At 39.5% G+C, this 15,378-nt stretch overlaps 1 protein-coding gene across 1 annotated transcript; it reads right to left on the bottom strand.

Moving 5' to 3' along the window:
* Positions 1 to 10,709: 10,709 nt before the first annotated feature.
* IL17A (interleukin 17A) lies at positions 10,710 to 14,984 on the bottom strand. Its single transcript, XM_054493087.2, has 3 exons — positions 14,903 to 14,984; positions 13,556 to 13,758; positions 10,710 to 12,305 (listed from the first exon to the last, which is right to left on the bottom strand). The coding sequence occupies exons 1-3, from the start codon at positions 14,927 to 14,929 to the stop codon at positions 12,068 to 12,070; spliced, it is 468 nt and encodes a 155-aa protein (XP_054349062.1). The 5' UTR covers positions 14,930 to 14,984; the 3' UTR covers positions 10,710 to 12,067.
* Between the last annotated feature and the right edge of the window lie 394 nt (positions 14,985 to 15,378).

Here is a 15,378-nt window from a genome sequence, read left to right as displayed (position 1 = left end):
GCAACTCATATTCTTCAGTTCTGGGGATTTTCTTTCATGTGTTTAGTTACTGATTTCCTCTCCTCCACTACTCACTGTTTTACTTCATTACTCACTTTCTGTTTTGATATACAGTAGTTCTTCCTGGATAGGACCCCTGATCTTTTATCCCATATTTTAATCTTTCTGCTCTGCTTTTTGGAATATGTTTTGAACTTTCTCTTCCAGGATTCTATTGACTGTTTCATTTCAGGTATGACATTTTTAATTTCCAAGATAATCTTTTTTTATTTTTGATATTTCCCTTTTTAAAGTAGTATCCTATTTTGATTTCAAGGATCTTCTCTATCTGAGGATGTTAATTATACTTTTGAGGGCTTTTTTTCTTGCATATTTTCTATTTCCTCCTAATGCCCTTCCCTTTCCTTTTCTCTTCCCCTTCCTCTTCCCCTTCCCCTTCTCCTTTCCTTTTCCCTCCCCTCTCCCCTCCCCTTTCCTCCTTCCCCTCCCCTCCCCTCCTTTCCTTTCTGTTGTGGGAATTCAGGATGTTGTGGGAAGTCAGGGACCCCGAATGGAGGGAATGGCTGAAGCCGCGGCAGAAGAACATAAATTGTGAAGATTTTGTGGACATTTATTAGTTCCCCAAATTAATACTTTTATAATTTCCTATGCTTGTCTTTACTTTAATCTCTTAATCCTGTCATCTTCGTAAGCTGAGGATGTATGTTGCCTCAGGACCCTGTGATGACTGCGTTATCTGTACAAATTGTTTGTAAAACGTGGGTTTGCACAATATGAAATCTGGGCATCCTAAAAAAGAACAGGATAACAGCGATTTTCAGGGAACAAGGGAGATAACCATAAGGTCTGACTGCCTGTGGGGCTGGGCAGAATAGAGTCATATTTCTCTTCTTGCAGAAAGTGAATAGGAGAAATATCACTGAATTCTTTTCCCAGCAAAGAATAACCCTGGGAAAGGAATGCATTCCCAGGGGGAGGTCTATAAATGGCCACTCTGGGAGTGTATCTTATGAGGTTGAAGATAAGGGATGAAATATGCCCTGGTCTCCTGCAGTGCCCTCAGGCTTGCTAGGATTAGGAAATTCCAGCCTGGTGAATTCTAGTCAGAACGGTTGTCTGCTCTCAAACCCTGTTTCCTGTTAAGATGTTTATCAATGACAATGCGTGCCCAGTGGGACATGGAACCTCATCAGTAATTCTGATTTTGCCCTGGACTTGTGATCTTGCTCTGCTTCTCTGCCCTTGTGATCTTTTATCGCCCTTTCAAGCATGTGATCTTTGTGACTTACTCCCTGTTTGTACCCCTCTCCCCTTTTGAAATCCCTAATAAAAACTTGCTGGTTTTGCAGCTCAAGGGGCATTATGGAACTTACCAATAGGTGATGTCACCCCTGGAGGCCCAGCTGTAAAATTTCTCTCTTTTGTACTCTTTCTCTTTATTTCTCAGACCGGCCGACACATAGGGAAAATAGAAAAGAAGCTACGTTGAAATATTGGGGGCTGGTTCCCCTGATACCTTTCCTTTCCTTTTCTCTTCTTTTCTTTTTTCTTTTTTGAGACAGTGTCTCACTTTGTTGGCCAGGCTGGAGTGCAGTGGCACAATCTTGGCTCACTACACCTCTGCCTCCCGGGTTCAAGCAATTCTCTTGCCTCAGCCTCCCGAGTAGCTGGGATTACAGGTGCACACCACCACGCCCGGCTAATTTTTGTATTTTTAGTGGAGATGGGGTCTCACCATGTTGGCCAGGCTGGTCTTGAACTCCTGACCTCAGGTGGTCCACCTCCTCAGCCTCCCAAAGTACTGGGATTATAGGCATGAGCCACTGCACCTGGCCTCCTAATGCCCTTTTCTGTTTGTTTATTTTCGTATCTGTCTTCATGTTCGATTTTCTCAGGGGTCTGCTCAAGATTAAAATAAAAGCTGATTGGAAGCTCAGTGTGTGTGGGGAAATTTGGGGATTCTGACCTTCACTATGGGGTGATCTGGGTGGGCCATTTGTGGGAAGCCCCCTCTAAATATATTTAGGCTTTTCCTTCCTTTAGGGATGATCAGATTCTTCAACCTCTTGCCAGAAGGAAAAGGTCTTGTTAGAGTTCTGGAAACTGAAGAGTAAAGGGGCCTGAGGGTGGGATCATCCTTGGCATTCAGAATCTATATGACCACTTGATCCTTCTGTTTTTGGTGGTCCCACACCCTTACCCATGCTGGTAGACCCCAATCCAAAGGCCCTCTGTTTTACCCTCTTCAGAGATAAACTGCCAATTTTCTGTAGAATTGGGAGGAGCATTTGCCTAGCAGTGGAGTGCTGGGAAGAAAAGTTGGGGATTGAGTTGTTGCTCAAACAACTTTCACATTGGCCCTCTAAATCTCCCTCTTCCTGCTGTATTCCCAGCTCCTGCTCTGCAGGACCTGGTGCTGCTAGGGCCTTAGCCTTTGGAGAATTGGTGGCATGAAATGGGCTGGTTCTCAGCTTCCCCTCTGCCAGTTTGGGATTTTTCTCTCACTTCTGTAATGTAGCTGAAGTTCTTTTGGATGCATGATGTAATGGACAGTTATACTTTGATTTTATTTCTCTTCCATATAGTTAACCAATAAAGAAACCCAAATCTATTCACTAAATAATTCCCCATTATACCATTTTGTAATGACAGTTTACTTTTACTATATTTTAGATTCTTCATATATACCCATGATATATTCTGAGTTATTTAATTCTTTCATTGAGTTTTCTATTCTCACATCTCATTATTTTTTAAAAATGCCAACTTTAAACTGTTTCACTCCCTGAGGACAGGTCTCTGATGATTTAAATCTTCTCAGAAGAGTTTTAGAAATTTGCTACATTACCACATAAAGCCTTACCAATAAGAATTTGTTTGGTATTGCATTAGACATAGAAACAAATTAGAAGCTTGGCATGGTGGGGTGTGCCTGTAGTCCCAGCTACTCAGGAGGCTGAGGCAGGAGGATTGCTTGACACTAGAAGGTCTAGGCTGTAATGAGCTGTGATTGTGAAGTGAATAGCTACTGCACTCCAGCCTTGGCAACATAGCAAGAACTTGTCTCTAAAAAAGAAAAAAAAGAGAAAATTATTGTTTTCTTTCTTGTGCATGTAATCTTGCCTTCTGTGAACATTGTATTTCTGACTGTTCAAGTTATTTAAAGTAATTCATTATTTCATAGTTCTCTCTATATACAACTCTCTCATGTTTTAATAAGGCTATTTCCAGGTATTTCAGGCTTTTGTTTTTCCATAATGGATGATAATTTCTTCATTATGTTTTTAGACTTGTTATTACCACTATACAGGCGAATGATTTAAAAATATTTATTTTGTAGCTATCCAGTTTCTGAGCATTCCCTAATGGTTTTCGTCTTGATTTACTCATTTTTTTTCTCTAGGTATGTAATGATATTCTCTGCAAATAATCATAATTTTGTGTCTTCCTCTCCACTGTTTGTTTCATTGCTGGGCAGGACTTCCACACAATGTTAAACAATAATAATGTCCCTGTATTAAAATATTTTTTTGCTACATTTTGACTTAAACATTTAAAAGTTATCGTGTGCATAAATTTTATCAACTTTTTTTCATTACTAATCTAAATCTTACCAAAATGATGTAACGTTTCTGTCCCATTTAATGATTCTAAATTTATGTTTTCTGATATTGACGTTATCTTGATTTCTGCTAGTATGCATTTGCTTGATATATTTCTTTGTCTACCCCTTTATTTTTAAACTTTCTATGTTATTTTAAGGATAGTGTGGAGTTAAGAAATTGGGATATTTCTTAATTTTTAAAAATCTAAAAATACTGTGGAGTTAAGAAATTGGGATATTTCTTAGTACTGGGATTATAGGCATGAGCCACTGTGCCCGGCCTAAGCACTTAATTTTTTAAAAATCTAAAAATACCACAGTATTTTTAGGATACCACTCTGGGAGGCTGAGGTGGGCGGATCACAGGGTCAGGAGTTCGAGACCAGCCTGACCAACATGCTGAAACCCCGTCTCTACTAAAAGTACAAAAATTAGCTGAGCACGGTTGCTCAAGCTTGTAATCCCAGCACTTTGGGAGGCCGAGGCGGGCAGATCACGAGGTCAGGAGTTCAAGACCAGCCTGGCCAACATAGTGAAACCCCGTCTCTACTAAAAATACAAAAAATTAGCTGGGCGTAGTGGCGAGTGCCTGTAGTCCCAGCTATTCGGGAAGCTGAGGCGTGGTGACCAGCGCCTGTAATCCCAGCTACTCGGGAGGCTGAGGCAGGAGAATCGCTTGAACCCGGGAGGCAGAGATTGCAGTGAGCCGAGATTGTGCCATGCACACCAGCCCCTGTGACGGTGTGAGACTGTACCTCAAAAAAAAAAAAAAAAAAGATTAGCCAGGCGTGGTGGTGCATGCCTGTAATTCCAGCTACTTAAGAGGCTGAGGCAGGAGAATCACTTGAAACAGGAGGCAGAGGTTGGAGCGAGTCAAGATCACACCACTGCAATCCAGCCTGGGTGACAGAGCGAGACTCGATCTCAAAAAAAAAAAAAAAAGTACTTAAATTTCGGACTCTGTTTTTTTTTTTTTTTTTTTTTTTTTTTTTGGGACGGAGTCTCACTCACTCTGTTGCCCAGGCTAGAGTGTGGTGGTGCGATCTCGGCTCACTGCAAGCGCTGCCTCCTGGGTTCACACCATTCTCCTGCCTCAGCCTCCTGAGTAGCTGGGACTACAGGCGCCCACCACCACCTCTGGCTATTTTTTTGTATTTTTAGTAGAGGTGGGGTTTCACCATGTTAGCCAGGATGGTCTCTATCTCCTGGCCTGGTGGTCCGCCCACCTTGGCCTCCCAAAGTGTTGGGATTACAGGCATGAGCCACTGCGCCCAGCTGGACTCTGTTCTTTAAGAGGTGAATTACAAGTATTTACTCTTATTGTCTCTTGTTTATGTTTTCTGTGCTTTTTTTCAGATTTTTTTTTGTTTTGGTTTTTGAGAATTATTTGGTTTCTTTATATACTGTGTTGAGGTTTATAGGAATTCCAATTTTGTTATATATATATACTGATGGTTACCTTCAGATTTTTAGCCTTATTTATCACATTAGGTCACTTTTAAATTGTCTACTTATCAAAGCCAAGAATAGAGCAATAACTTGATTTTACTCCACTGAGGCAGAGGAATTTTGTGTTTTTCTACCCTGTCACTCCTTTCCACCCTTATTTTTTTTTTGCTTATTTTGCTGAATCTTGGATTATGGACTTAGATGATGGTTATTATCTAGAGTATGGGCTTAAATGATGGTAATATCTAAAGTATAAGTTATATAATATTATTGCATAGGTTAAATAATATCATTTAACCTATAATTTAGATATTCTTTTTTAGCAAAGAATTTATTTGACTTTAAGATTCATGTAAAAAAATTTATAACCATTATTTAGATATATTTCAATGTAGACCCAGTTTCAGTGCTCACAGAGGGCCCATGACTGATTCATCTTAAATTCTCAGCTTTGATTCATCTCTCAGTCAGAGGTGGGGAACTGGCTCACACAATTATGGAGGCTAAGAAGTTCCACAATAAGCTCTCAGAGATGCTGAAGATCCAGAGAATCCTGAAGCATGGCTCAGTCCAAGTCCCAAGGCCTGAGAACCATGAAAGCCAATGGTATAACTCTCAGTGTGAGGCTGAGACCTCAGAGTTCACTGGCACAAACCTTGGAGTCTGAAGGCCAGAGGACATGGGGTTCTGATGTCCAAGGGCAGGAGAAGATGGGTATCCCTGCTCCAGAAGAGAGGGAGAGAGGGAGGCAGAGAGAGAGAGTGAGAGAGAGAGAAAGAGAGCAAATTTGCCTTTCTTTTGCTTTTTTATTTTATCTGCACCCTCAGCCGATTGGATGGTCCCTATCCACATTGGATGATGGTGGATCTTTCTTACTCAGTCCAGTGATTTAAATGCCACTGTCTTCTGGAAACACATTCACAGACATACTCAGACGTAATGCTTTACCAGCTGTATTAGTCTTTTCTCATGCTGCTATAAAGAACTATGTGAAACTGGGTGGTTTTTATAGGAAAGATATTGAATTGACTCACAGTTCTGCATGACTGGGGAGGCCTCAGGAAACTTACAATCATGGTGGAAGGCTAAGGAGAAGCAAGCCACATCTCACATGGCAGCAGGAGAGAAAGAGAGTGAAGGGGAAACTGCCAGACACTTTTAAACCATCAGATCTCTTGAGAACTCACTATCATGAGAACAGCATGGGGAAAATCACCCCCATGATCCAATCACCCCTCACCAGGTCCCTCCCTCGACACGTGGGGCTTACAATTTGAGATGAGATTTGGGTGAGGACACAGAGCAAAACCATATCATCAGCTCTTTGGATATCCCTTAATCCAGTCAAGTTGACACCTGAAACTAGCAGTCAAACGTAAGCAGAATTTAAGCTATTACAAACCTACAGAAAAATGCACAATCCATAAGTATGCAACTCAACAAAATATTACAAATTTATCATTCATTGGGTTGTCAAGGAAGACTTGCCTGAGCAGATGCTGCCTGACCTTTACTTTCTCCCTTTTAGTGCTTTGAAAATTTTACTTTATTACCTCTCAGTGTTATGTAAAAAAGTCTTATGTCAATATAATTTTGGTTCCTGATGAGATATTTTATATATTCCTTCTGGATATGAGTCTTTTATGTTCTTTATTTTTAAAATTAAAAAAAATTGTTGAATGTGTTTTGGTTATAGCCTTTTAAAATTAATTTGTCTAAACCTAGTTTTCAGATGCACTTAAATTCCAACCCAGGAATTTTTTTTTCCCATTAAAACTTTCCTTATTGTCTCCTTAATTTGTTCAGGTTTCTTATTTGAAATTTCTTTTTTTCACATAATTTTATCTCTGTTCCCTATCTTTGTTATCTAAGATCAATTTATATATATAATTTAAATAATATATAATATAAAACATATAATTATATATGTAATATATAAAAATATATCATATAAATATATTATTTAAAAATATATATTATATAAAATATGTAATATGTATTACATATTACATATTATATAAAGTATGTTATATATTATATAAAATATATAATATATAAAATGTATAATATATATTTATAAAATATATAATATATTATATTTTATAAAATATATTGTATAATATGTAACATATATTATATATAAAAAATAGTATATATAATATATATATTTTTAGATGGAGTCTTGCTCTGTCACCCAGGCTAGAGTGCAGTGGCGCGATCTCAGCTCATTGCAACCTCCGCCTCCCAGGTTCAAGAGATTTTTGTGCCTCAGCCTCCTGAGTACCTGGAGTTACAGATGTGCATGGCCACGCCCAAATAATTTCTGTATTTTTAGTAGAGATGGTGTTACACCATGTTGGCCAGGCTGGTCTTGAACTCCTGGCCTCATGTGATCCTCCCATCCTGGCCTCCCAAAGAGTTGGGATTATAGGTGTGAGCCACCGTGCCCAGCCCCAATTCATATTTATTATCAATGTATTTCTTTGTTAATCTTCATCTGTATTCCGAGATAGCATCTCTAGCTGCTTCTCCATCAGTGGTTCCCAGAGGCTGGTCAATGGATGGCTGCTGGAGAGGGTGCATCAAAATCAACTGGGGAACATGTTAAGAATAGTTCCTCAAATTCCATCTCCAGAGATGTCTTTTTGCTTAATCTGATTTTTAAAAATGTGTTGATATTTTCATCAGTTTAATGGTGATGAGAAATGGGAAGACTAAGGCTATTCCAGGTAAGCAGGAAGCATAAGCAAAGTCCCAGATTGTGAGAACCAGTTAGGCATGACATTGATACTGGTAACAGGGAGGGAGGATGGTGGGTTGGAATACTGTGAGAGATGGACTGGGCCAGGTCATAGAGTACCTTCTATGTCATGCAAGAGAATTGGCAGTACTTTATCTTATAGGTATGGGGGAGGTACTGGGAGTAATTAGGGGATTAATGTGATCAGATTTACATTTTAGAGAGGACCTCTTGAAACATGGGGAGAGATGAAAGAGTGACAATTGCTGTGTAATTTCAAAACACAGGTGTGCATCAGTTAGTTGTGAGGCATGTCCCATGTGGATTGTTTTACAGTGTGTTAATTGCCAAAGTTTGTAAAGGTTCTTTTAAAAAAATTAGTGTAGATTCAAGGTTATTTTTACAATAATGTCACTGTTACTTGCACCCTAGACCTTCTTCCACCAGGAAGTGGCCATGTAACAGCTCAGCTGTTTAGAATTATGTGACTGTGGGAATATGTCATGCACGAGCCTTCATTCATCATACGTGTGATGGCAGAAGTGATGCTATGTGTCCACCAAATCTCATTTCATTTTCTTTTTCATGGACCCATAGAAATATTTCATTTCCCAGTCTCCACTGGTTTTAATTTGAGTCTGTGTGACTGAGTCCTGGTCAATAAGACTGGACCTTAAACACTGAACGTGTAGTTTTTAGCTTTCTCTTTTCTTTCATTGGTTATATGTCCAACAGAAATACAATGCTAGCCACATTTTAATTATATATTTATTGTAAGTACATTTAAAAAAGTAAAAAGAAATAGGTGAATTTTTAATAAATTTAATATGTTTAACCAAATACATTTTAACATTTATCAATATAAAAAGTAACAAAAGATATTTTACATTAAAAAAACTTAAGTATTTGAAATCTAGTATGCATTTTACACTTATAAGACAACTCAACTGGAACTAGCCACATTCCAAGCGCTCAATAGCTACAAATGCCTCGTGGCTACTGTGTTAGACATTGCAGTGCTAGATGGTGTTGTGGAGGTCAGAACCTCTGTGCCAGCCTGGGTCTCTCAGTGGCCAAGTAGAGCAAAGCTCCCTAATGATCCTGTTGGATTGTAACATGCACAAGAAACAAACCTTTGTTTATTTGGACTTTGTCTGTTGCAGAAGCTATTAATTACCTACTCTGACTAGACTCCCCTACAAGTTTGAGAGATACCGAATTATTAAATATAAGAAGCAAGGCAGAGAGGCCAGTTAGTGTCATAATATAATGCAACTATAATAGCAAACTTGGAGGTAGCAAGGAAGGGGAGGACATGTGAGACATTGATGAAGAGTTGGTCATTGATTGGATGAGGGGAATGTGGGATGGAGAGAAAGCTAGGTTTCTTGCTCAGATGAGTAGATGATGCCGTTCCAGTAGATAAAAAAGCAGTAGGAGGAGCCAGTATGGCAGTAAAGCTAGCGAGCTTAGTTTTGTCTCTGTTGATTTTGAGGTGTCTGTGGACTATTGGTTCAAAGTTCAGCTGAGTATTGACTGTCTACTACCTGCCATGTCAGGTGCTGATGTTTCTGCTCTAGAGGAACCACAAACTGGCTAAATAGGTAAAGCTGATATAGTATGTAAGGTCAGTGATAAAGGATCTGCACAGTGCTTTTGGAGCCCGTAAGAAAGAGAGGGACCTAATCTAGGATAACAGGCAATGATGGGTCCAGGAGTCTCCTTAGAGAAGATGAGACCTAAAGAAAGTTTTAATATGTGAGTAGAGCCATAGAGGTGGGGGAGAGTGGGGAGGGCAGCGTGTGACTGGAGGGACAGCAGGCAGAAGGTGGCAAGGGCATTCACACAGTAGGGACCACATAGCATAGGCATCAAGGCCAAGAATAGCATGGTGGTCTCTGCAACAACTTCACCATGACTCGAGAGTAAAACGTCAAGGAGGAAGCACCCTGGGATAGAACAGGAGAGGGAGCAAGGCCAAATTCCTGGGGGGCGCTTTCTGTTATATTTGAATTTGTGTCATAGGTACAGGTCGGAGGATGGATTGAGAGAAGGGAACAATGGCAGCAAGAACAGGTGGAAGGTTGTAGCAATCATGGGGGAGAGAAATGAGAATAGATGCAGTCCTGGACCTGGGTAGTATGGTATTGGTGGGGAGGTGGGGGTTCCTTGGAGAACTTTTGGAAGTGAGAATACAGTATTTGGTGATATGTGGATGTTAGGAATGAGGGAGACGAAGAAGGAAAAAGATTCAGGGAAGCCACACAGATTTCTAGCTTGGATGACTAGGTACATGGTAGTGCTAACTGGGGAAAATGAAGAGAGAATAAAAACAAAGTGTATCAGGGGAGGAGTACATGGAAAGCAACTGCCTCTTCCCATCCCCATACCCCCCACCCCAAATCTAGTGGGAAATAATGGTTCAGGACCATACACACACACACACACACACACACACAGACACACACACACACATATAGACATATACATCCTTTTACAACCCCCTCTCCCAACAAAACAAAAACAATTTTTTCTTTTCATCATCACCGTTCAGGGAAAGCTTGAAAATGAGCAGCAGGTTTTTAGTGAGAAGCTTGAAAGCGTAAAAGCTGTGAGGAACTGTCTCTGGAAGCTGCCTGGGGATTTCCTGTAGGAAAATGGTGACAGGGACGGTCACAGGAATCAAGATGTGAGCACAAAATGACTGAGAGGAGGTGGCTGGAGAGGCCTACCACTGGATTTGGAATAGGGAAAGAGGCCTAGAAAAGTCATGGTCCTCTGGGTGGGCTGGAGCACGCTGGATGGAGCAGGATGGAGTGAAGAGGAAGGTCTTTCAAGAAGCAGGGAACCTGCAGAGTGGCCTGAGAATTTCTAGAGGCCTTCAGAAGTAGGGCAAGACAGCACGCTGGGCCATGGGGGCGAAAATGGTTATGATGTGAAACTTGAAACTACTCTGGAATTGAATGTGATTGAGTTTTTATTTTACTTGGGCTGAACTTTTCTCATACTTAAAGTTTGTTCTGCCCCATCAGCTCCTTTCTGGGTTGTGGGGTGCCTTGATCAGACAGAAGCCAGGCCCTAGGAGTGTTGCTTGAGGAAGAGAAAAATGTTGGTCTGTTGATCTCTGAGAGGCCTTAATCTCCAAAGGAAGCCTGAGTCTAGGGGAGAAACTGGACATTGTAGTCTGAAGACAATGTCTCCTCCCAGAACTTCTTGTATTTTGGGGAGGGTTTCATTTTCCCCATATGATCTTTAATAATGACATGGCATTCCTCAGGGCCATTATTTTATTTGCTCTATTCCTGTCAAAATGCTTCTGTCTACAGCATTGGCTAATAGTATGAAAACCTTAGTCGGTCATCAGTCTTGAAGGCCTGTGAAATCGAGAACTTGGAATTTTTGGGTATTTCCAGGTCATTGTTACTCAAAGGTATGCTTTGTTTTGCTTATAGGAGAATTTGCATAACTCTTCCCAATAGGGAAGAGCTGAGTTTGCTAAAATACATTTAATGAGAACAAATAAACATTTTCTTTTGAAACTTTATTATTACAGAAGGATTTTATTATAAGGGTTTAATGGAACAGAGAGTTAGACTTGCTGTATATCTTGTAAAACCTCAACAAATTACAAAATTTAAATTAATACATATGAAAGTAAGTTTAGTTTTTCTTTTCAGCCACGTTATAACTTTTAAAAGACAAAGAGGAGGAAATACTATATCCGTCTATATCTGTATGTTGTAAAGACAGAAATTTTGCACTGCCATTTAATTCTATCTCACATTTACCTAGGCAGAACTGATAATCGTGCTTTTTCACCTTTTTCTAAATACTTAAACATAAATAGGTCCTTAAATAGCTCAAATAAATACAGGTTTTACCTTTTAAATAATAAAATTCCCAAGCCCAGAATCTTGTCTTCTTTAAAAAGACATACAAAATAAAGTAGGTAATTCATTAAAATGGAATCTTATACCCCAAAGTTATCTCAGGGTATATTAAATACATAAATAACTTAAAGCCCTTAAAAAAGTAAACAAGAAGCAAATTGGTACTCAGTCAAACCTTCCTTCTTGGAAAGAGGGAAAGGTAATTCAGATCTCATCTCTTGGCCAAGTGTTACCTCTGAAGCTTTAATTGGATGAACTGCCTTAAGAACTCTAATGAGTTTAGTCCGAAATGAGGCTGTCTTTGAAGGATGAGGGTTCCTGAGGGGCTGGGCCGGCTCTCCAGAAAGTCTAACTGCTTTGGGGAGTGTGGGCTCCCCAGAGCTCTTAGGCCACATGGTGGACAATCGGGGTGACACAGGTGCAGCCTACGGACACCAGTATCTTCTCCAGCCGGAAGGAGTTGGGGCAGTGCGGAGGTTCCCTGCGCAGGACCAGGATCTCTTGCTGGATGGGGACAGAGTTCATGTGGTAGTCCACGTTTCCATCAGCGTTGACGCAGCCCAAGTGGCGGCACTTTGCCTCCCAGATCACAGAGGGATATCTCTCAGGGTCCTCATTGCGGCTGCAGAGGGGAGAAAAATCAAGAGGAAAGTGAATTCCTGGTAAAGTGGGAAAGAAATAAAACAGGAATACATGAAGAGAGGCAAGTTCACAAGATGACAAATTATAGGCATTGCAAATTCTTTAAATGATGTTAGTTTGAAGAAGAACTTTGGGGACAAATTGGATTTTTTTTTCAAGCACATGAATTGTTATAGAAAAGAAGACAGTGATCAGTTTTTCTCCAATTTATTTGAAGAATGAATAAAATAAGATAGACTGAGGCCACAGAAAAAATTTAAGTTTGACACAAATGATAGCTTTTTTAGGGTATATTTGACAGACAGAAGAAGACCAAAGGAAGAGTAGACTTGGAACCATCTAGAAGAAGATAGCTGTTTATCTGACTTGACGAAGTCTGACTTTGAAGAGGGAATACATCAAAATTTTATCTGAGATCACATTCGTGGGACAGAGCCCAGAGCTGAGATAAAGGGCTGGAAGCAAAAGGTTAAGTGTCTCTATAACCTTCTCTTCTGTCTCTCTTTTAGCTCAGTGAATGATTTGCTTGCATTTTTGAATTGATTTATTTTGACTCTTCCTAGTAATGGGAAGAAGAGAAGAAATCCTACAATCAGACCAATCTGTAGGCTCCATAGAACAGAGACTTATTTGTATAAAGTCAAATGATCAAAATACATTTGGTATTTAACCCTTGATGGGGTCTAAATACTGGGTATACTAAGGACACAGCAAGCATAGGTATGTTAGGAAGTAGATCAAGACTATCTAACCCACAAAGGGGTAGAAATACCCCAGTGATACTTATTCCACTGGGATTCAAAAACAAAAATAAGCAAAAGAAAAAAAGTGAAAAACTCTAATTAGTAATTATTTGCAATAAATCTTCTCAATGGCAGCTCTGGTTAAGATAATAAAAGTATTAATCCCCTTTGATAAATGTCTATTCTTTGAATAAATAAAGAATAGACTTGGGGGTCTCATAAATATTAGAATAATGATTATAATTAATTTGGGTTGATCATTGGTGTCAGTGACAATTAGATCTAATAGGATAGGGATTATTGGAGGCTGTCCTGTGCTTTGTTAAAGAAATCTGTAGAAAGTTTGAGGATTGCTCTTCACAGTGGTCCTTCCAGGTTTGACTGGTAATTCTAAATGAATAAAATCACCCTCAGGGAGATTTAACTGGCAGTCTGATGCATAAGAGGGAAGAAGAATATAGTATTTTTATCTGGAAGCTTTACGTACTGGAGATTCCAAGGAGAGGTGGATCGGTTGTAGTAATCTGAGGACCTTTTGGGATTGGTATTGGTATTCCGGTTATGGATGTTCAGGTTGACCATCACAGTCCGGGGGAAGTTCTTGTCCTCAGAATTTGGGCATCCTGGATTTCGTGGGATTGCTATTCCTGCCTTCACTATGGCCTCCAGGCTCAGCAGCAGTAGCAGTGACTAGAATTGAATGGGAAAGGAGAGAGAGGTTGGAGATTAGATTACTATGTGGTTCTTTTTGACAAATTAATTGTGATGATGATGCATTGCTAATCATAGAGAACACACAATGTTCCAGGACAATCTATACTACATTTTTCAGATCAGCTAGAGAAAAATCTACATAGATGACCAACATAATGTTAACACCATGGCTTTAAAATTTTTTAAAAAAAACTAGTTTCAACATTCTCCTTTTGACTTAGGAAAGACATGTTATCCATTGGTTGGCAATAATTTTAGTAAAAATGTCAAGTCATGGCATGTCATTAGCCTATCAGCACATGCATCATTGTCAGGTCTGGGAAGGAATAATGACCTTGATTTTCTAGGTAGAAATATCCTCCTGCACCATTGTTCTCAGTCCCATATTCTGTGAAACTCATTGTGAAGTCAAACATTCACGTTGGAAGAAAGAGCTATAGAAAATCTATGTGGTATCAATATTCATGCTAGAAGTGCTGTTGGTGCTACTGGCAGGCATCCAACTAAAAACTCGATCTCCTTCATGTTTTCTTAGGTATATTTTCCAGTTGTTCTAAATTTAACATGTATTGATTCTGTAATAAAATCAGATTTCAAAAAAGATACTTGAAGTTAAATATTTAAAAAATATAAACCCTACTTATTCTAAAACACAGTTATACCTATATTTAGTTAGAATACATAGTTTCGATGTGCTGAGAATATGGTACGAGATAATGGAAACAAAGGTTGTTGCTGCTACGGCTTTCAAAATCTCAACGATAGTGACCCATTTTAAAGAAAAATGCCGTGGGAGAATTATATTAAATCCTTTGTACTCAGAAAAACAGACTTTCAATAAATTTTCTTTCTTACTGCACAGCATCATGTGACACTTCTTGTGTGGTTTAGCCCCAATATAGCTATCTTTCAGTTTTAATCTTATCTTTCAAACTGCTGTATATCAGTTCTTGAAAATGCTGCACAATGACTTAAATATCTACCAAAGCTTTCATTTCCTATCCTACATATACAGTATTCCTGGATCTCCATAGTCAGAACCCAGCATTTCATGCCCACGGTCCAGAAATACTATTTGGTCCAAATCAACAAGAGCATCGCACGTTAGTGCAGGACTCACCACCAATGAGGTCTTCCCAGGAGTCATCGTTGTTTCTTCCAATCAACTGGGGATGGATGAGTTTGTGCCTGCTATGAGATGGGCAAAATGTAGCGCTATCATCGCTCTTTTTATAGGGCTTTTCTCCTTCTGTGGTCACTTACGTGGCGTGTCGCAGTGGGTTCAGGGGTGACACCATTTTGGTTAAAATTTCCGCCCCCAATGAGGTCATAGAAGAATCTCTTCTTCTGAAGGAAAATGGGAAGGGCAGAAATTCATGTTCCTAAAGACCATGTCCTCTTTTCATTCTTACTTGTTAGAAGCTGAGCAGAGCTGCTATGCTATGGATCGATATCATGTATTTATGAACATATGCACAGCTGCCAGAAGAGTTATGCTCTATTTTAATGGTTTATGAGGAAGAAAAAGTTTGACATAACATGTAGGTCTTCTGGTGTCATGTACCTTGATTTTCCATTTGATCTTTCTTTTCCTCA

Source organism: Pongo pygmaeus, chromosome 5, assembly GCF_028885625.2.
Source record: "Pongo pygmaeus isolate AG05252 chromosome 5, NHGRI_mPonPyg2-v2.0_pri, whole genome shotgun sequence".
Lineage (NCBI taxonomy): Eukaryota > Metazoa > Chordata > Mammalia > Primates > Hominidae > Pongo > Pongo pygmaeus.
The sequence above is the reverse complement of the archived record's forward strand: the minus strand, read 5'-3'. Positions and strand labels throughout refer to the sequence as shown.

Excerpts from the sequence above, each read along its gene's own strand:
- IL17A (XM_054493087.2), bottom strand. The coding sequence starts at position 14,929 with ATGACTCCTGGGAAGACCTCATTGGTG. Across the intron at positions 13,759-14,902 it reads CTGGGAAGACCTCATTGGTG|TCACTGCTACTGCTGCTGAG; the intron begins GTGAGTCCTGCA and ends ATTCAATTCTAG. Across the intron at positions 12,306-13,555 it reads ACCTCTCCTTGGAATCTCCA|CCGCAATGAGGACCCTGAGA; the intron begins GTACGTAAAGCT and ends TCCCCTCTGCAG.